Consider the following 23073-nt stretch of genomic DNA (forward strand, 5'->3'; position numbering starts at 1 on the left):
AAAATAATTGAAAAACATATTTTAAAAAACCAAGTTACATAGATTCGAAAGACATTTTCTTTTTTCTTTTTTTTTTTTAAATTTATTTGGCTGCACCAGGTCTTGGTTGTGGCAGGTGGGCTCCTTAGTTGCAGCTCGCCAGCTCCTTAGTTGCAGCATGTGAGCTCCTTAGTTGTGGCATGCGAACTCTTAGTTGCAGCATGCATGTGGGATCTAGTTCCCTGACCAGAGATTGAACCCTGGCCCCCTGAATTGCGAGTGCAGAGTCTTACCCACTGCGCCACCAGAGAAGTCCCTCAAAAAATTTTCAAAGGTGTGTATCAACTGCAAGTGAGGGTTGCAGGAGAAACAGAAGGTAATTCTGAATTTTTAGTATTTCATAGGATTAAAGATTTCATAGGAATGACAAAGAAGAGGAACAGGTTTTTATGGGAAGATATGTATGGTTTAGTTTTTTATATATATAAATTTATTTATTTATTTATTTATTTTATTTTTGGCTGCGTTGGGTGTTTGTTGCTGCACGCGGGCTTTCTCTAGTTGTGGTGAGCGGTGGCTACTCTTCGTTGCGGTGCACAAGCTTCTCATTGCGGTGGCTTCTCTTGTTGCGGAGCACGGGCTCTAGGCACGTGGGCTTCAGTAGTTGTGGCACGTGGGCTCAGTAGTTGTGGCTCACGGGCTCTAGAGCACAGGCTCAGTAGTTGTGGCGCAAGGGCTTAGCTGCTCCGCAGCATGTAGGATCTTCCTGGAGCAGGGCTCGAACCCGTGTCTCCTGCATTGACAGGCGGATTCTTAACCACTGCGCCACCAGCGAAGCCCTGGTTTAGTTTTGTACCAAAAGAACTAGTGATTGGTTAATAGAGGAGCTTAAAAAAAAATACAAAGACTTGCCAAGTGTTTATGTACTGCCTTTATTTCATTTCTGCTGAAAGCCAGTTAGTGACGGTGGTTACTGAGAGCCAAGCTCTTGATGCAATGTATGTGATTGATTAGAGAGACGTCTGTGATTTTCTGTTTTTGTTTTGTGGTTTTTTGATGTCCAATTTTAGAGTCTGTGGTGTTGAGGAGTTGTTGTCTGGGAACAAAACAATAGATGTGGGGCTCAGGAGGGAGACAGGGCTTGGAGACAGTGATTTGAGAGTCATCAAATGGAAGCATACGTGAATTACCGAACCAGATTATGCTGCCATTGGAGAGCTTTGAGATCTAGGATGGGTGAGAGAGAGAGAGGACCCAGAAGACACTGAGCGAGAATACTTGGATAGAAGGAAAATCAGAACGTCATGTGATACAGACCAAGCGAGGCCACAGTTATTTTGCAGGTGAGTGATATGAGGACCGGAGAGAAGAAGTTGGATTGGCAATTAAAGAGGTATCATTGATTTTAGTGGTGGGAGTTTAAAACAGTATTTAAGTAATGAATGGGGGGTTTGGATGGCAATAGAAGTGGTGTAAACTGTTAGCAAATGAGAAGGTGGTCACTTGACTGGGAACAAGGATTGAGGGAAGAATTTTTAGGATGAGGTGGCTTGAGGATGTTTGTAAGCAGAAATCAACAGTAACAAAATAATAGTGGGGGACTTTAACACCCCACTTAACACCAATAGATCATCCATACAGAAAATAAATAAGGAAACACAATCTTTGAATGACACAATAGACCAGATAGACTTAATTGATGAGAGTAAGCTAGTAGATTGAGAAAAAAGATACTAACAAAAGGATGGAATATGGCTTGGGGAGAAGTGGATTAAGAAGTGAGGAAGAGCTGAGAAACCCCTTCCACAGCTAGAGGGGGAGAAAGGAAGCTTTGAGTTGTAGGAGAGGGGCATTGGAGGAGTTCCTGGCTCTTGATGTCCTTGTTGATGAAGAAGGAGGCTAGGTCATCTGAGGGTAAAGGAAGTGGGATGGGATACACTGGGAGCTTGATATGGTAAATGTTGAAGCAGGTGCTGGGGGAAAGGAGGCACTGTAGGGAAGCACGGAAGAGACCCAAATGAGGTTAAAGCTGAGAAATTTGTGATGATGGACAGTACAGGAGCGTAAAGTGTTTTTTAGTGATTTTGGAATATATCGCTATAAAAATAATTTGTCATGTATTTTTCTAATAATTTTTTTTGTCTAATTCTTACAAAACATATAAACAAACTTGTAAATGGATATTTGGTAGTACCAGCACTACTGACATTCCTCTACTGTTAGATTTGCTTGGGCTGGGGTTATTTTTTGGAGGCATGGTGGCAAGTGACTTTGTAAACCATACATCCACTTCATAAATGGGACTAGATAGTTCTATGATAAACATGAAAGGTGTTGACTCCAGCCTTCACCTGAGATATAGGTATTTCTTCTCAAAAGAGAAGAAAGTAAATAAATTTATTATGTTCTTGCATAATTTTAATCACATTTCCTTTGTCATAAAAACTTTAATTCACATTATTCCCACTTGTGAAAACCTTTTATATTTGTTTAGTTTACATCATCACCTTTGTCTAGTTTCAGACAGCACATAAAATGTTTGGAGAGACTTTGGCACATGATAAAATTGGCAATTTGGTCTATAGAACAGCTGTCAACTTCAGCCAGCTTCCTGTGAAACCAAACGCTATTTCATAGAATTAGTGTCATGTTAAAAGGGCCTTGAGCTGCAGACTTTGATTGTTACTGGGGATATTTTTAGATTTGTTCCATTTTGTCCAAAAGGGGAAAAAAAAAAAGCAAAGGCAGTCTTTTTAATTAAGACTTAATAAAATTAATAATTTTTACTGCTTCATTGAGGACATTCTTTTTTTCATATAAAAATTATGATATATTTACATATTGTTAATTTTACCATTTTTAAGGTGTAGTTCTGTGAGTTTTGACAAACGCATATGGTTATGTAACCAGTACCACAATCAAGGTATAAATATTTATCCATCTTTTAAAAAAAGGACACTCCTAGGGCTTCCCTGGTGGCGCAGTGGTTGAGAGTCCGCCTGCCGATTCAGGGGACGTGGGTTCGTGCCCCGGTCCGGGAAGATCCCACATGCCGTGGAGCGGCTGGGCCCGCGAGCCATGGCCGCTGAGCCTGCGCGTCCGGAGCCTGTGCTCCGCAGCAGGAGAGACCACAACAGTGAGAGGCCCGCGTACCGTAAAAAAAAAAAAAAAAAAAAAGGACTCCTAGGATAAGATGGAAGATTTAATTTTTATTCACCTCTAAACCCCATTAAAATTACAGAAAGGGAACTGTGTTTCTTACTGTTTTTTAAAGTATTTTATGAACTCATTTGCATAACATATATGTATTTATGTGTACACATACATATATTAAGTATTTTGAATGTGTCTCAATCAGTTGCTGTCATTCTTTTATTGCTTAAATGATCCCATATGATGCCAATGGGAGCCCCCTCTTCTTGGCTTCTAAGTCCTTTTGACATGACCCATTGATTTTTGACAGCTTCTTTGATTTCTGGTACAAGATATGCCAGGCTTATTGTATAGTCTGGCCCAGATGTTATAATCAGCCATTCTTTTAAGAAACCTTGTTTTTGTTTTGTTTTGTTTTTTAATTGGAGAATTTTATTTAGAAGCTATATTTGTCAGGATCCAGGCAGGAAAACAGAACCTACACTAGTTCTTTGAAAAGAGAGAATTTGATTTAGGAAATTAGTTAAGTGGGTATTGGAGATCTGAAAAGGTAAAAAGAGAAAATGTAACACAGAAGATAGTTACTGCAGGAAACAGCCTCAATTCCTGGGGCTGGGGAATAAAGAGAAGAGGTTGGGGGTGTGAGAACCTGGAAAGTTGGAAGAATGGCGTGGTATAGCTGGCACCGAGGAGACACTGCCGAGCTGGTGCTGGTACCTGTGAGGGAGTTCTCGGGAAACCAGGAGTCTGCAGACTCTGCTGACTGACGCTGCCCCCAGGTTGAGGGGCTTTGCTGGGCTGGCACTGGCAGGAATGGGAAGCAGGTGAGCAAACAGGAGGGAGCAAGTCCATTCTCCCCTCCTCTAACCTAGTGCCCCCTATTGGCAGAACCAAATAGTAAGCAAGTGGCAAAGAGAAATGTTTGCGGACTCCTGGTCCTGCATCTCAGAGCCAGTTACAGAATGCTGTGTTTGGAGCTGAGGGCCGGTACCTTAATAACTGGTACAGAAGTTACATTTGGGTGCTAGGTATACTGATTGCTGTTGTGTTGTCATTGCTTCTAAACCTTTTCAATGGACAGAGTTATATAAAATAAGTATTTAAAAAAAAATTTTGTTGGAGTGAAGTTGATTTACAATGTTGTGAATAAGTATTAATATTTTAAAATAGAAAAATAAATAAGTTCATATTTGTGTTAATTCAAATTTAATGTCATAGATTATTTTTACTTCTTAGATTGTATTTATTACTTTTGTATGGAAAATTTTGGTTCCTAACAATATTAAGGTAATTACAAATACTTGTACAATCCTACAATAATATATAAAATAAGTTCAAAATAATGCCAGGTTGCAGCTCTGGCATGACAGCATGAGGAGCTCTGTGGGCCCAGTCCTCAGTGAAACTGGTGAAAAATATTTTTTAAAAACAACCAAATTAAAGTCTCTAGAAATGGTCTTAAGGAATTTAGCAAATGAGGAAAAATTTATTTTAGAAAATTTACTCGAACTCGGTAAGAACAGTGAGATTCTGTGCCATCCTCCACCTCTCCCACCCCCCAACCCCCAGCTCAGTGAGAGAGAAACTCCATTAGCCTGGAGCGGCAAATAAAACAAAGCTTCTTCGCTCCCCAGGTCCCAGTCCTCCTGGGTGGGCAGCACATCGACATTGCTTATCTTGCCCCCAGCTACTATTGCAGAGGCCACGTTCTGGGCAAGTGTGGCCAATAGTGGTGGATCCCACCCATGCCCTGTCCCTACCTGTGGAATGGAGGCTTTACCTTGGGTAGGGCACTGCTGAGAACACTGGGGCTCTGCTCACCCTTACCCTGGCTTGTAAGGCAAGCTGGGAAGGTCTGAGGCTACTGCCCTTTCCCCCCAGATGCTCAGCTTTTAAAGCAGGGGTGTCTCTCAGAGAAGCACACCATTGTCCCCAGCCCAACTGCAGAGTGTAGCTCAGACATTTTATCTGGAGGCAGACGCAGGCTGTAAAACCGGTAGCTCCTAATCTTTTCCCAAAGGAACTGACTTTATTTGCATCAGAATATGGAGAAGCTGAAGCCAAAGGATGTTCTCAAAAACTGTGGAGGGTGTCGTGAAAGGCATTTGGGAGATCAGTAGGTTCACTGCAGATACAGACTGGGCTGCAGGCCAGCCAGTTTGCTGGAGAGAACTAGGGAAAGAGATCGCTGGGAGGGGCCCTCTGGGGTCGGAACACATCTCAAACACTGACTTTGGGAGGTGTCCCTTCCAAGGAGCCCAGATTTGATTGGATCAGTTTGTAGAGCAATTTATGTCCCAAGTAAACAGTAAAGAAATTAGCTGGAAATTTGTGGAGCTTTAACAGCTAGGTGTGGTCGAGGAAAGATCGACATATATATACATCTATGTAATACATATATTTATATATACTCATTAAAGAAATTAAAAAGCTGCATTAGAAAATATTCACTTAATGCAGAAGCAGTAAAGGAAGAATAGAGGAACAAAACCAAACATGAGATATAGAAAACAGAAAAATAAAATGGCAGATGTAAATCCAACTATATCAATAATAACATCAAGTGTGAATAGATTAAACAATCCAATCAAAGACAGAGACTGTCAGACTGGATTGAAAAAAAGAAGATGCAACTATATGCAGTGTGAGATAATGGGAAAATATATATATATATTGGTCTCTGCCCCAGGTTCCTGGCGTAGAGCTCCTGAAACCCTTGTAAATTCCTAAGTCATAAGAGCACTAGGAACATCTTTTGTTCTAGTATTTGGTGTCTGAACCTGGTTCCTGACACAGGGCTCCTATATCCACTGGAGTTTCCTGGGTGACAGGAGTGTCTTTTATACTAATGAGGCAACTCTCGGTGTTTTCATGGATGGCTCCTGGATAGGGCTGGTCACCAGAAAGACCAACTCATGATTAGAAGCTTGGAATTTTCAGCCTCATTCCCCATTCTTTAGAGACTGGAGAGGGGTTGATCATGCCTACATGAGGAAGCCTCCATAAAAATCCCAATAGTATGGGGTTCAGAGAGCTTCCAGGTTGGTGAACACATTCACATATTGGGAGGGTGACACAGCTAACTCCAAAGGGACAGAAGCTCTTGTGCTCAGGACCCTCCCAGACCTTGCCCTATGTATCTATTCATCTGCCTGTTCATCTGTATCCTTTATCATATCGTTTAATAAATTGGTAAACTTAAGTAAGTATTTCCCTGAGGTCTTTGAGCTGTACTAGCAAATAAATCCAAGAGGGAGGAGATCATGGGAACCTCCAATCTGTAGCCGAGTCAGACATAATTTGTGGGTAACCTGGGGACCTACTACTTGCAATTGGCATCTGAAGTAAGGGGTGGGTAGTCTCATGGGACTGAGCCCCTAACCGGTGGAATCTGGTGCTATCTCCAGATAGAAAGTGTCAGAATTAAGTTGAATTGTGGAACACCCAGCTGGTGTTGCAGAATTGCTTGGTGTGGGGGAAACCGCCCCCACATCTGGTATCAGAAGTGTTCTGAGTGTGGTAACAGTGTGAGGATAAAGGAGAAAAGTAGGAGTAGGAGGTTTTTCCTTCTCAGCTGTCTACAGGAGACATACTTCAGATTTAAAGACACAAATGGCTTGAAAGTAAAAAGATGGAAAAATATGCAAACTGTAGCTATAGGAAAGCTGGAGTGGCTATGCTAATATCAGACAAAATAAACTTTAAAACAAAAAATATTACTAGGGGGCTTCCCTGGTGGCGCAGTGGTTGAGAGTCCGCCTGCCGATGCAGGGGACACGGGTTCGTGTCCCGGTCCGGGAAGATCCCACATGCCGCGGAGCGGCTGGGCCCGTGAGCCATGGCCGCTGAGCCTGCACGTCCGGAGCCTGTGCTCCGCAACGGGAGAGGCCACAACAGTGAGAGGCCCGTGTACAGCAAAAAAAAAAAAAAAAAAATATATATATATATTACTAGGGATAAAGAGGAACATGATGAAAAGGTCAGTCCATCAGCAAGATATAACAATTATAAATATATATGTACCTAACAACAAAATACACAAAGGAAAAGCTTACTGAAATAAAAGGAGAAATAGACAATTCAATAATAATAGAGACTTCAGTACCTCACTTTCAGTAATGGATGGAACAACTGGACATAAGATCAACAAGGAAATAGAAGATGTACACGACACCGTAAACCAACTAGACCTACCAGACATCTATAGAACACTCCATTCATCAACAGAATATACATTCTTCTCAAGTACACATGGAACATTCTGCAGGATAAACCATATACTAGCCATAAAACAAATATTAATAAATATAAAAGGATAGAAATATACAGAGTATGTTCTCCAACTATAATGTAATGAAATTAGAAGTTAATAGCCGAAAAACTTTGGGCAACTCATAAATATGTCAAAATTAAATAAAACAGTCTTAAAAAAACCAGCAAGTCGAGGAATAAATCAAAAGGGAAATAAAAAAATACTTTGAGATGAACGAAAATGAAGACATAACATTACCAAAACTTACGAGATGCAGCTAAAGTAGTAGTGCTTAGAGGGAAATTTATAGTCATAAGTGCCAGTATTAAGAAAGAAGAATGATCTCAAATCAAGAACCTAATCTTCCATCTCAAGACACTGGAAAAAATGAGCCAACCAAACCTAAAGCAAGCAGGAGGAAGAAAATAATGAAAATAAGAGTGGAAATGAGTTAATAGAGAATAGAAAAACCATAGATGAAATCATTTCAACTAAAGGCTGGTTCTTTGAAAAGATCAACAAAATTGATCAACCTTTAGCTAGATTGAACCAGAAAAAAAAGAGAGAAGACTCAGATTACTAGAATCAGAAATGAAAGAGGGGACATTACTACTGATCTTACAGAAATAAAAAAAGATTATAATGGAATATTATGACTAATTGTATGCCAGTAAATTAGGTACCTTAGATGAAGTGGACAATTCCTAGAAAGATACAAACTACCAAAACTAACTCAAGAAGAAATAGGAAATCTGAATGGATCTGTCAAATATTTAAAGAACTGACACCTATTCTTCACAAACTCTTCTAAAAAAACAGAAGAGGAGAGAATACTTCTAAACTCATTCTGTGAAGCCATTATTACCCTGAGAGGAAAACTAGGCAAAGACATCACAAGAAAAGAAAATACAGACCAATATCTTTTATGAATATGGATGTGCAAAAATCCGCAAAAAAACCCTAGTGAACTGAATCCAGCAATGTATAAAAAGAATTATATACCATGACCTAATAGGATTTATTCCAGGAATGCACGGTTGGTTTAATATCTGAAAATCAATTAATGTAATACACCATATCATTCAAATAAAAAACAAAACCCCTATGATTACCTCAATAGATGTGGAAAAAGCATTTGGCAAAATCCAAAACGTTTTCATGATAAAAACACTCTAGGAATTCAAGGAAATTTCCTCAACCTGATAAAAGACATCTGTGAAACACCCACAGCCAACCTCATATTTAATGATGAAAGACTGGATGCTTTCCCTTAAGATCAGGAACAAGACAAGGACATCTGCTCTTGCCACTTCTATTCAGTATTACACTGAAGGTTCTAGCAAGGGCAACCGGGCAAGAAAAAAATTAAAAGGCATACATAACCTATATGTCTACATGGAATAGAATTGAGAGTGTCTATGGTCAGCTGATTTTTTAAAAATTTATTTATTTTACTTATATTTATTTTTGGCTGCATTGGGTCTTTGTTGCTGTGCGTGGGCTTTCTCTAGTTGTGGTGCGTGGGGGGCTACTCGTCGTTGCGGTGCGCGGGCTTCTTATTGCAGTGGTTTCTCTTGTTGCGGAGCACAGGCTCTAGGCATATGGGCTTCAGTTGTTGTGGCTCACGGGCTCTAGACCACAGGCTCAGTAGTTGTGGCACACAGGCTTAGTTGCTCCATGGCATGTGGGATCTTCCCGGACCAGGGCTCAAACCCGTGTCTCCTGCATTGGCAGGCAGATTCTTAACCACTGCACCACCAGGGAAGCCCATCAATTGGTTTTTAACAAGGATGCTAAGACCATTCAATGGAGGGAAAAGTCTATGGCACAACATATGGTACCATGACAACTGGATAGCCACATACAAAGAATAAAGTTGGACCCTTACACCATATGTAAAAATTAACTCAAGGGACTTCCCTGGTGGTCCAGTTGTTAAGAATCCATCTTGCAATGCAGTGGACGCCAGTTTGATCCCTGGTCAGGGAACTAAGATCCAACATGCTGTGGGGCAGCTGAGCCTGCGTGCCACAACTAAAGAGCCCGAGTGCCACAACTACAGAGCCCATGCACTCTGGAGCCCACAACTAGAGAGGAGTCTGTGCGCCACAACAAGAGAGAAGCCCATGCGCCACAACGAGGAGCCGGTGTACCACAGGGAAAGATCTCACGTGCCGCAGCTAAGACCCGATGCAGCCAAAAAATAAATAATATTTAAAAAATTAACTCAAAATAGGTCATAGACCTAAATGTAAGAACTAAAACTATAAAACTCTTAGAAGAAAACATAGGGATAAATCTTCATTTCTTTGGATTTGGCAATGGTTTCCTAGATAAGACGCCAAAAGCACAACCAACAGAATAAAAAATAGACAAATTGGACTTCGTCAAAATTAAGAACTTTTATAATTCAAGGGACACGATCAAGAAAATGAAAAGGAAGAAAATGCTTGCAAATCAGATATCAGAAAAGGGACTTGTATCTAGAATATATAAAGAGCCCTTAAGACTGAACAACAAAAATATAAACAACCCAATTTAAAAATGGGCAAAACATCTGAATAGACAGTTCTCTAAAGAAGGTGTGCAAATGGCCAATGAGCACATGAAGAAATGCTCAACATCACTGGTCCTCAGGGAACTGCAGATAAAAATCACAGTGAGATATGACTTCACACACACTAGGATGACTATAAAAACAAGCAAAACCACAGGAAAAAACAGGTATTGGTGAGGAGATGGAGAAATTAGAACCCTTATACTTAGCTGATGGGAATATAAAATGGTGCAGCTTCTTTGGAAAACAAATGCCAGTTTTTAAAATTGTTAGAGTTAACTGTATGACCCAGCAATTCCGCTTCTAGGTATATAGCCAAGAGAACTGAAAACATATGTCCACATAAAATGTTATTCGTGAATGTTTATAGCATCATTATTCATAATAGCCAAAAAGTGGCAACAATCCAAATGCCCAGAATGGATAAGCAAAATGTGATATCTGTATACAATGGAATATTTTTTGGCTACAAAAAGGAATGAAGCTCTGATACATGCTACAACATAGCTGAACCTCAAAAACATGCTAAGTGAAAGAAGCCAGTTACCAGATATCACATATTATATGATTCCATTTATATGAAATACCCTGAGTAGGCAAATCTATGGAGATGGAAAGTAGATTAGTGGTGGTGTAGTGCTGTGGGAATGGCAGATAGGAGGGTGTAGCTAAAGGGAACAGTGTTTCTTTTTCAGGTTTTGAAATGTTCTAAAACTGGTTGTGGTGATGATCACACATATCTCTATGGATATACTAAAAATCATTGACTTCGACAATTTTAAATGAGCGAATTGTATGGTAGTGAATTATATCTCAATAAAGCTGTTAATACAAATAATAATATCAATGTTATGACTAACAGTTCCCTAGTGGATGCAGTTTAGGTTTCTTTGCAGTTCATCTGGTCTTTAGAATATATTCCACTAAGTGTGTACAGTCAAAGTAAGATGATGCAAAAGTCATTAGAAATAATTCTTTTTTCCATATGGTTATGTTACCAATTTGATGTTTAGTTATCTCATCAGTTGATTTTTCCTGTAGTAAAACACAACTCCAAGAGTCGCGGCTTACAACAATGAATATTTATTTCTTGCTTTTATTCTGTGATGTCGCTGCAGGGGCTCATCTCCAGGTTCTGGGTTGGGCTCAAGTTTGTTCACGTGTTTTGTTCTGGGACTCAGGCTGAAATGACAGCTCCTACATGGGATATGCTAGCCCACGGTGGAGGGCAGGAGTGCAAATGGGTTCCTAGAATTTGCATTAATTCCTAAATCCTTTGTTTAAAACTGGCATGCTGTCACTTAGCCATATTTGTTTGTTTTGCATACAAGTTTAAATTACATTTTAAAAATATGTGAATTTATACCTGTTCCTCCAATTCGATTCATATTAAGTATAACATGAGATAAAGTTATCAGTTGAAAAATGAGGGGGTAGGATAAGAGGATACTGGAGATTTGAGGGGACAAGAAGGTGAAATAGTTGTTGTGTGAGTGGGATGAACATACTGAGGAAGTGTGGTGTAGTTGCTAGGCAGTGCTGAGTGTCTGCTTGTGTGAAACCAGAGAGCTTGTGTTTCTCTGCACCGATATTTAGGTGAAGTACAGATGTGGAACCAGTGGATAATTGGGTTTAAACTGGGTTAGGTTTTTGCAGGTGAGAACATCCGAGGGAAAGAGTGGTAAGGGATTTAAGGTGTTGAGAAGCTGAGTAAGGAAGGAGTGAGGACAGGGTGGGTGGAGAGGTAGTAAAAATGTGTGGGGTACTTCGGAGGATCAGTAGAAAAGGACAGAAACCAAGGAAGTTCTGGGGATTTAGGTGTTAGTTCACCACTGCTGGAGTGAGTCAGCTTCAACTCTGGTCTTTTCACCTCTTTAATTAAGATTCAAATTCTTGGTAGAGAGAAATCAATTAATTAGTCAAATACCACTTAACCGGGGGAAGCGGGGGGATTAGTCAGGGGAATTTGCCTGATTGAGAAATTTGGTTGTTAGGATCTGAAGTTGCTAGTTTCTATATTGCTCTAGTTGCTGTATTATGTAAGGGAGATGTTACTTGCCCAGCTTGTATAATGTCATGTGGAATAATTGCATGCTTTGAAAACAAAGTATTATGAAACTGGTAAGTAGTGCAGTTAAGCTCAGATGGTGATAATTAAATTCTCAGAGACTACAACTGCCAGTGAATTTCTTTGTGAAACCATATTTGAAGATTTGAAGATCCTCTTTAAGCTTAAAATTAAACTATAAAGCTCAGAGCAAAATAACTCAACTTATGGGATGACAAATGTATATATTAAAACAGCCTGAAAAGTTTTGAGTTGATCTAGTTTCTTGTCAGAGTGTATTGGCTTATTGAAAATGATGACACTAACTTTTTGAGGTGAAGTGAAAGCTGTAGAGATTAATGCCGTAGCTAGATTTTCTCCTTGGAGTGCTAATTATTCTACGTAATTCCTGATTCCGAGTTAGCTGTGGGCTGCCAGCAGAAACCTTAGCCATAGCAGAAAGTAGAGGAATATGAAAAAACTAGGGTGTGGCCAGGCAAAGAAGTTGAGTATTGAAGGTGTATGCATTTTAAGTAAAGTTTAGTATTAAAATATTACTTCAAGTTTCAAAGTTGTTGAGATAGGTAAATATTATACTACTCTTCTTAACACTGGCAAAGAACTACAATTGTGCTGCACTAATTAAATTAGTTAGTGATGGCTTAGTGATTGGAGAGAGATAAAGGAATTGAATGTCTCTGGTTTTGCTAATTAACTTGACATAGTAGATATATCATTTGTTATAATTGGCATTATGCACAAGAATAGTCAATATTTGCTTTGTTCTAGGGCAAGTGATTGAGCATGTATCTGCATCAGTTTTAATAATGACTGATTTTAGAGTGGGGTTCCATTGCTTTTTGTCTATTGCCTATTTTTTTTCGATACTTATACCTGCCTCTATCAACTTTTCAGAATGATGTAAGGATGTTAGTAAAAGTGAATCTATTTTCCTTTTTGTCCTAGGAGCAGCCACCATATCCTAGCTACAATTCCAACTATTGGAATTCTCCTGCCCGACCTCGGGCTCCTTACCCAAGTACATATCCTGTAAGACCGGAAATGCAAGGCCAGGTAGGGTCTAAAATTGACAGACTTTCTGAATTTTTTCTTAATGAATCGATTTATTTTCAGAACCTGTGGAGATTTCATAGTGAGGGTGTGTGGGCTTTTGTTATATAATGCACTCTATCTTAATCATTTTAATGTTTTTAGCTCAGAGATAAGGAAATATCTAGGCAGATGCTACCTATAGCAAAGGCAGCTTGATGCATGATAGATTATTTCTCAGGACCTGGAAACAACAAACGCAAAATGTACTTATTTCTAAAAATTTGACCTTTTATGGAGCTATAATTGACATATAACTATATTAGTTTCAGGTGTACAGTGTAAAGGTTCAATATTTGTATACTTTCCAAAATGATCGCCACAGAAGTCTAGTTAACATCTGTCACCATACAGTTACAAAGTTTTGTTTTCTTGTGATGAAAACTTTTAAGATATACTCTCTTAGTAATTTTCAAATATTACAGTACAATATGTTAACTATAGTTACCAGGCTGTACATTACATCCTATGATTTACTTATTTTATAGCTGGAAATTTGTACCTTTTGACCCCCTTTACCCGTTCCTGCACCCCAGCCCACTGCTCCACCTCTGGCAACCACCAGTCTGTTTTCTGTATCTATGAGTTGGCTTTTTTTGTTTTTTTTAGATTCCACATATAAATGAGATCTTATGGTATTTGTCTGTGTCTGACATTTCATTTAGCATAATGCCCTCAAGGTCCATCCATGTTGTCCCAATGGCAAGATTTCCTTCTCTTTTATGGTTGGATAATACTCCATTGTGTGTGTGTGTGTGTGTGTGTGTGTGTGTGTGTGTGTGTGTGTGTGTGTATATATATATATCACATTATCTTCATCCATTCATCCAGTGATGGACACTTAGGATGTTTCCATGTCTTGGCTGTTGTAAAATAGTGCCGCAGTGAACATGGGGTGCAGATATCTTTTCGAGTTAGTGTTTTTGTTTCCCGTGAATATATTCCCAGAAGTGGAATTGCTGGATCATATGGTAATTCTGTTTTTAATTTTTTGAGGCACCTCCATACTGTTTTTCACAGTAGCTGTACCAGTTTCCATTCCTATCAACAGTACACAAGGGTTTCCTTTTCTCAACATTCTCATCCGATACTTATTTCTTGTCTTTTTGAGAATAGCCATTCTAACTGGTGTGAGGTCGTATGTCATTGTGGTTTTGATTTGCACTTCCTGATGATTAGTGATGTTGAGCACCTTTTCATGTACCCGTTGGCCATCTTGTATGTCTTTGGAAAAATGTCTATTCAGATCCGCTGCCCATTTTTTAAATCAGATTGTTTGATTTTTTGCTATTGAGTTGTATGAGTTCTTTATATATTAACTCCTTACCTTATCAGATATATGATTTGCAAGTATTTTCTTCCATTCAGTAGGTTGCCTTTCTTTCTTTTATTTATTTATTTGTTTATTTATTTATTTATTTATTTTTTTGCGGTACACGGGCCTCTCACTGTTGTGGCCTTTCCCGCTGTGGAGCACAGGCTCCGGACGCACAGGCTCAGCGGCCATGGCTCACGGGCCTGCTCCACGGCATGTGGGATCTTCCCGGACCGGGGCACGAACCCGTGTCCCGTGCATCGGCAGGCGGACTCTCAACCACTGCGCCACCAGGGAAGCCCTCTTTTTTTTTTACTTTTTAAATTTACTTATTTAATAATTTTTTTTTTTTTTGGCTGCGTTGGGTCTTCGTTGCTGGCTGCGGACTTTCTCTACTTGCGGTGAGCGAGGGCTACTCTTCGTTGCAGTGTGTGGGCTACTCTTCATTGAGGTGTGCAGGCTTTTCATTGCGGTGGCTTCTCTAGGCGCGTGGGCTCAGTAGTTGTGGCTCACGGGCTCTAGAGCACAGGCTCGGTAGTTGTGGCGCACGGGCTTAGTTGCTCTGTGGCATGTGGGATCTTCCCGGACCAGGGCTCGAACCCGTGTCCCCTGCATTGTCAGGTGGATTCTTAACCATTGCGCCACCAGGGAAGCCCTGCCTTTCCTTTCGTTGATGGTTTCCTTTGCTGTGTAGAAGCTTTTTAGTTTGATGTAATCCCACTTTTTAATTTTGCTTTTGTTTTGTTGCCTTTGCTTTTGCTGTTAAAATTTTTGACTCTTATGACAAATATTAAATTTAAAATATTTCAAGCATTCTGAAAGAGTACAGAAAATATGTACATCTTTTTTTATCTAGCTCCTAGCTTTGTCAGTTTTTAAGTTTCAGATTTTTAAAAAGAAGTAAAATAAATACAGTTGAAGCCCCATATAACACTTCTTTCCATTTCTTAAAGTTATATTAATTGTCTCATATGTGTTTTTATGCTTTTACTACTTGTATATGCATTTTTATAGTATTATTTAACATGATTTTAAACTTGATATGAGTGGTTTCATACTAGCATTCTCCTGCAATTTGCTTTTCTTTAACTCAACATTGTTTTTCTCTTTTCTGTTGTACAACATATGAGACGAGCATTTCCCTCGTGTATGGAATTGGTGGGTTTGGATACGTACATATTTATTTAATATAGCCAAATTACTTTTCACAGTGGTTGCCAATGAGGAAATGAACTTTTCAATTTCAGCACAAAAGGCAGCTGGGATTTTCATTGAGATTGCATATAGATCAATTTGGAGAGTAGCAGGCATTACTTTTACAGTTAATGTAAGAGGAAGACAGAACCCAAAGTCATGAGTCACAGTTTTTCTCAGCAATGTTAATTTGTCTGATTTCATCAGTTGTTCCTATTGATAAAGATTATTTTTGGGGACTTCCCTGGTGGCGCAGTGGTTAAGAATCCGTCTGCCAATGCAGGGACACGGGTTCGAGCCCTGGTCTGGGAAGATCCCACATGCTGCAGAGCAACTAAGCCCGTGAGCCACAACTACTGAGCCCATGCGCCACAACTACTGAAGCCCACGCTCCTAGAGCCCATGCTCTGCAACAACAGAAGCCACCGCAATGAGAAGCCCGCGCCCTACAATGAAGAGTAGCCCCTGCTTGCCTCAACTAGAAAAAAGCCACATGCAGCAACGAAGACCTAACACAGCCAAAAAAAAAAGAGAGTCAACATATTTTTTTTAAAAAAGATTATTTTTGGAGGTGACATTTCCCCCCCTTAGATAAAGGCATTTATTATATGTGTATATTACATATATTCAAGAAAGATTCACTTTTAATTTAGGGATGACTTTTTGAAAGCAACAGCAATAATCTGAGAGAGCTTTTAGATACAAAAATTGTTGGATTCTGGGCTTCCCTGGTGGCGCAGTGGTTGAGAGTCCGCCTGCCGATGCACGGGACACGGGTTCGTGCCCCGGTCCGGGAAGATCCCACATGCCGCGGAGCAGCTGGGCCCGTGAGCCATGGCCGCTGAACCTGCGCATCCGGAGCCTGTGCTCTGCAACGGGAGAGGCCACAATAGTGAGAGGCCCGCGTACCGCAAAAAAAAAAAAAAAAAAAATTGTTGGATGCTAAACCCAAAGGTATCTATACATATGCTTGTATGGGATTAGCACACGTGTATTTTCTGGTGAAGCATCACATGGGGATTATACATTTATCTTCTGACCAAAACAGACTCCTGCAGTGGTATGTAGATATGACCGGTTTCCTTTTTTAAAAATTGAATGGTTTCACTCCTTTGCCTTCTATCTGCCGCCTCATGTTAGCTTTGCCACATGATCAGTCTTCTCTTATAGACCGGGAGTGCGTAATTTCATGCACTTTCCCCCGGTAATGTGGAATTTATATCCGTTTCTTCAGAACTGATGGATGTTGGGAGGGCCCCTGAGCAGTCCCCAAAGCTGATTAGCCTGTTGTGTTCAGGTAAAGTCTATGTGCTATGCAGGAACAGGGGAGAGTCTTTGAAATACAGCTTTCCTCATTTTCAGCTAATAGTAAGGATTGTTGAGGAGCATGTTGGACAGTCTGTGGAGCAGGTTTAGGCAGTATGAAGTAAACCAGCTCAGGACAGAAGATTTGGGCTCACCAGACTGTTGATGAAATTCATGTGGTATTTTCTGAGTTCTTCAAACTAAGATTGCTTCTTATTTGCTTTTAACGCCTTCATTTGCATCAAAGACTGTCTTCTGAAGCCCCAGTAGTATTTTCTTTCTCTTTGGCCTCTGTATCAGGGCTTTGAAGCTGGGCCAAGAACGCCTTTATTTTCTTTGCTATGCTGCCAGGCTACTCTTCAGAAGACTTAAAAACTTTGAACAGTTCTGAACTATGATCATAAGCTCATCCTTAGTCAACGTCTGTAGCAACTGCAAGGCTAACATATGTTCTTCCAATGCTGATCGTTTGTAACCATGCATGTTGTAGCTCTGATCCATTGACCCAGTGGGTACTTGGGAAAAGCATGATAAATACACAGCTTCTCTAGTAATGATTGTGGTCGGGTGTTTTTGTTTAAAATCCTCTCTTTGGTCATGAATGCAACTTGTTTTTCTAAAGCTTCTTTTCCACGTATCTAAAGGATGAAAGACGGATGTTTTCACATTGATTTTCTGATAAAGAAGCTAATTCTCTTGGGTTCTGGGAGATCACACCACAGAACACTGAGTGCCTGGGAATAGAAATGCTCTAAGAAACAAAACTGAAGTCCTCTTATAATGTTATGAATTGAGAAATCATGATACAAAAGGACTTTCATCAGAACCTATAACACCTTTTCATTTAATTTAAAGGGGACCTGGGTTGTAAAATACAGCTTATTAAGTACTGTGGTTTGGAGCTCCTATGAGACAAAAATTGGAATAGTTCTATAAGGAGAGATACTGCATGAGGAAGTAACCAGTGGATGATAATAGATTTGGCAATTCCAGAAATGAGTATTAGTAGAAACTCAAGTTGATGTCGACTGCTGATAATTGTGAAGTCTTGGAGTACTTTTGTGGTGAAGCCTTCCATGTTTTTCAAGATAAGCACAGCAGGAAGAATTGTGGTCTTGCTAATGGAAAAAAAGGTTTTTTTCCCACTTGGATTGGGTCTGTTTGCTGTTTGATATTCATGTATCAAATGGAAAGGGAATCCGTTGAACAAGTGTATTACTTTCTGAGTGAGAGACCTGATCAGTTTTCTCCTCTTTGGATTCTACATCTATAAACAGTCCGTCAATTGTAAAACCAACTTTTGGAAGAAGTGTTACCTCCTGGATAATCTTTAGCTTTTGCAGTGAGACATCATATGATGTGACATGATTTTGACTTTTAAATGCTAAGTCATATTTACATTTACCTCTAGAACAAGAGCAGCACTTGGGATATTTTTTGAGTTTTAAGAGCTCCAGTCTCTTGATTTCTTCTGGAATCCAGAATGAGACTTCTACAGAAATTCAATGACTATCAAAGATTTTGTTTAATTCTTCTTTCAGTTGCTCAGTTTCAGATTTTCTGTTGCCATGTCAGCTGACAAGTTTCAAGTTTCACAGCTTGCTATCCTTAGATACAAGTTTCCCTTCATGAAAATAGTCTACTTGGACATAGATGGAAGTAGCTATGGTCCAAGCAGCCCACCAGTTTCTAGACATACTTGAGATTTCATGACTTTTTTTTTTTTTTTTTTGGCTGTACCTCACTGCATGCTGGATCTTACTTCCCCAACCAGGGATCGAACCCGTCATGACATTTTTTTTTTTTTTTTTTTTGTGGTACACGGGCCTCTCACTGTTGTGGCCTCTCCCATTGCGGAGCACAGGGTCCGGACACGCAGGCTCAGCGGCCATGGCTCACGGGCCCAGCCACTCCGCGGCATGTGGGATCTTCCCAGACCGGAGCACAAACCCGTGTCTCCTGCATTGACAGGCGGACTCTCGACCACTGCGCCACCAGGGAAGCCCAACCTGTCATGACATTTTTAATAGCATATTTTTTTTACTATAAAATACAACTTTATTACTAAACACTTGGGAGATAAAAGGGAGAAAAAACACTAATTCTGTCATCCTAATATATCCATATTTTGGTAAATTTGTTTTCAGCCTTTCCCCTATCATATTTACACAGCTTTACATTTGTCTTTTAATATGACAACTCATTTTACATATGCCTTTTAATATGACTTTTCATTTATCGTATGTACTTTACATGTTATAGGGTGAAATAACAGAAACTTTTTTTTAATAGTAAGGAAATTTTCAAACATAATCCAAAGTAACGAGAATAGTGCAATAATCTCCCATGTACCCATTACTCAGCTTCAACAAGTATCAATACATGGCCATCATGTTTCATTTATATATCCTTAGAGTATTTTGAAGCAAATTCCAGACATCATGTTATGTCTTTTGTAAATACTTAAGCATGTATCTTTAAGGTATAAGGAAGTTTTAAAGATATTACCGCAATGCCATTATTAAAACTTAAAGGAAAAAAACCCCAAATAATTCTTTGATATCATTAGATGTCTGGTCAGTTCTAACAGTGAGTTTTTTAAAATTAATTAATTAATTTTATTATTTATTTTTTTGGCTGCGTTGGGTCTTCGTTGCTGTGCGCAGGCTTTCTCTAGTTGTGGTGAGTGCGGGCTACTCTTCGTTAAGATGCGTGGGCTTCTCTTGTTGCGGAGCACAGGCTCTAGGCACGCGGGCTTCAGTAGTTGTGGCACGATGGCTCAGTAGTTGTGGCTCGCGGGCTCTAGAGCGCAGGCTCTGTAGTTGTGGCGCATGCGCTTAGTTGCTCCGCGGCATGTGGGATCTTCCTGGACCAGGGCTCAAACCCGTGTCCCCTGCATTGGCAGGCGGATTCTTAACCACTGCGCCACCAGGGAAGTCCCTAACAGTGAGTTTTTAAGACAGAATAAAATTTCCTCAATGAATAACCAGTAGTCTACTTAATCATTCCATCAGTACAGGACGGTTAGGTTGTTTATAATTCTGCGTGATGGTGAATCATGCTGTGATGAACAAATTCATGCCTATAATTTTTTCTCTAGTTGAATAATTTCCTTAGGAAGGATTTCTAGGATTTGAATAACAGTACAAAAAGTCGCATGATTTTTTTTTTAATCTTAAGTCTTCAGCTGTATATGTTGCATAAGGGATTGTTTGGTTAGGCACAGCAGCCTGTAGGCAGAAGACTTGATTAGCCTCACAGTGGCTGCTCCAGGAATGCCTGGCTGGATTTTCCCTCACCCCGTCCCTGCACGGAATTCTTTGGCCGTGTGGTGATAGTAGCCTGTCTTTTATCCTCTTGCCATAAAACTGTGGCTAAGAATTTATTTTCCACAGAATTATGCCCTCCTTCCCACTTCAATCTATCCCTCTTTTTGTTGTGGTAGATTTGGCATCAAATTTAAATTTCATTTTCTTCAGTCATTAACAACTGTAGAAGATATCAGGATTCTTTTTTTTTTTAAATTGAGGTATAATTGACATATAGTTAGTTTCAGATGTACAGCATAATGGTTCGATATTTGTATACACTGTGAAATGATCACCATGATAAGTCTAGTTAATATCACAAGATTCTTATTCTTCTACCTAAAATGGGAAAGATTGTCTAGTTTTAGAAGGATGAGTCCAGGAAAACTTGATTCTGTTTTTACCATTTTAACAAGGTAAAGTAGAAATTAATAGAAAACGCTAAGGTAATCGTTTAGAGTTTAGCTTTAATCTTGTTTGGATTACTAAACTGAGGATTCTGGGTGTCAGTAATAGTCTGGATAGGTGACGTAAAACTGCAGTAAGCAATATATGAGGAATTTGTCTCTGTCTGCTGTTATCATTTGGGGAAGCAGAGTAGGCTGGTATCAATACAAAGCACATGGGCTTGGAGTCAGATCTGGGTTCGTTTCCTGACCTTGCCACATTAATACTAACAACAATTTGTATTGTAAAAATTGCAAATCGTTGAGCATACTACGTGCCAGACACTATACTAAGCATTTTATATATGTCATCTCATTAATTTTTACAATAACCCTGCAAGATATGTTTATGATTTCCATTTTCCTGCTGGAGAAACTAAAGCTCAGAGAGGGTAAACACAAAGCCAATGGCAGGGCTAGGTCTTTCTCTGTGGTCTTTTTTTCTTTCTGTTGTATTATGGTTACTTTCTTCTTTCTCTCGCCATTCTCCCAGGTTTCCCGGAACACCCTCTTCAGTTTGTGGGGACAAGTTCCCTGCCATTAGGTGCAATTGTTAGGTGCACTTATGGAAATGGCTGAGAAGCACTAAAGGCCATCACTTCATCCTTCATCACAATATACCCATTGTTATGACAAAGACTCTAAGGTGATAATCTGAGTTTAATATATGTATATGATTATAATATATGAAAGAATACCTCAACGGTTGCTTAGGTAGTTCATATTTTCATTAGTTACTGATCTCCTTTCTTCTCAAAGTTTTTGAAGTGAGGGCATTTCAGCTCATCTACTCATTCATGTTTTTTTTCTCCCAACTTTGCTTTTTTATAGAGTTTGAATTCTTATACAAATGGAGCATATGGCCCACCATACCCCACTGGCCCTGGGACAAATACTGCCTCATACCCAGGGGCTTATTACACATCCGGGTATGCTCAGACCAATTACTCCACAGAGGTTCCAAGCACTTACCGTTCACCTGGCAACAGCCCAACCCCAGTCTCTCGTTGGATGTATCCCCAGCAGGACTGCCAGACTGAAGCAGCCCCTCTTAGGGGGCAGGTTCCAGGATATCCTGCTTCACAGGTGAGCATTCATCTGTTGTGTTTTTATTTTTTCATATTAATGAATGGTACCAAGTTTTTTTTCTGTTCACTTCAAGAGGTTAGGTTTTTTGGGGTTTTTTAAAAATAAATATATTTATTTATGGCTGCGTTGGGTTTTTGTTGCTGCGTGTGGGCTTTTCTCTAGTTGCTGAGAGCGGGGGCTACTCTTCGTTGCGGTACGTGGGCTTCTCATTGCAGTGGCTTCTCTTGTTGCGGAGCACAGGCTCTAGGCACGTGGGCTTCAGTAGATGTGGCACGCGGGCTCAGTAGTTGTGGCTCGCGGGCTCTAGAGCACAGGCTCAGTAGTTGTGGTGCAGGGGCTTAGTTGCTCCGCGGCATGTGGGATCTTCCTGGACCAGGGCTCGAACCCGTGTCCCCTGCATTGGCAGGCAGATTCTTAACCACTGTGCCACCAGGGAAGCCCAAAAGGTTAGGTTTATATTTTTTAATATTCTATGAATGTTTATTTCTCTGTTCACTTCAAGGAGAGTTCTAGTATGTCTTTATTTGTGCTTCCTTATAGCATAAGGGTCCATTTATTTATAGTATCTGTGGGACAGACTTATGCTGTGGGACAGACTTATGCTGTGCTTCAGCCACTGAAGTTTAGGCCCTATTTTTCTGAGTTTGATGGTCACCAAATCTGCCCCTGATATCTTTGGAACCAAGCTTTTTTAGGTTTGGAGAAAATATTTGCAACTCATTAGAAATACTACAGTTTAGTCCCATAGCAGCTAAGATATACCCTGTTAAGCCAAGAGGAAGCATCTCTGAATCTGTTTACACTAGAATATTTTCATTACTTCTTTAAGTGTCTTTTAGCAATGACCAGTGTATTTCCTTCCTCTCAATCTAGAACCCTGGAATGAGCGTGCCCCATTATCCTTATGGGGATGGTAATCGTAGTGTTCCACCACCAGGACCAACTGTACGATCCCAGGGGGACTCCTGGGCTCCTCCGGGTGCTTATGGCATGGGAGCCCGTTACCCCTGGCCTTCAGCTGCCCCCTCAGCACCACCTGGGAGTCTCTACATGAGTGACAGCGCTTCATCATGGCCAAGCAGTGGCTCTCCTCGGCCACCTCCTTCCCCCCCAGCCCCACAGCCCAAGGTAGGAGGCTTCTAGACGTTGTCCTCTTAATGTCTGGGTAATTAAGAGAGCACAGCGTGGAACTTTTTCTGCATTGGTCTGTGTTAAATGGGGACTAACTTCAAAATGTTGGTGGCTACTACCTGTAACTTTACCTAGCCCAGTTTACTTTTTATTTAAAATAGACTTTATTTTTTAGAGCAGTTTTAGG

At 40.1% G+C, this 23073-nt stretch overlaps 1 protein-coding gene and 1 pseudogene across 2 annotated transcripts in view; one reads left to right on the plus strand and one right to left on the minus strand.

Annotated features, from left to right (window-relative positions):
* The window catches only part of BAG4 (BAG cochaperone 4), a 34559-nt gene that overhangs the window by 3917 nt on the left and 7569 nt on the right, over positions 1 to 23073 (plus strand). Inside the window, exons 2-4 of one of the 2 annotated variants that reach the window (XM_004311802.4) lie at positions 12955 to 13062; positions 21498 to 21752; positions 22629 to 22883. In XM_004311802.4, coding sequence (XP_004311850.1) covers positions 12955 to 13062; positions 21498 to 21752; positions 22629 to 22883 — 618 coding nt within the window. The remainder of the gene's footprint in view (positions 1 to 12954; positions 13063 to 21497; positions 21753 to 22628; positions 22884 to 23073) is intronic. The other variant, XM_004311804.4, reaches the window with a different exon arrangement.
* On the minus strand, positions 17044 to 18224 carry LOC109547632 (origin recognition complex subunit 3 pseudogene; annotated as a pseudogene).

This window comes from Tursiops truncatus, chromosome 21, assembly GCF_011762595.2.
Source record: "Tursiops truncatus isolate mTurTru1 chromosome 21, mTurTru1.mat.Y, whole genome shotgun sequence".
NCBI lineage: Eukaryota > Metazoa > Chordata > Mammalia > Artiodactyla > Delphinidae > Tursiops > Tursiops truncatus.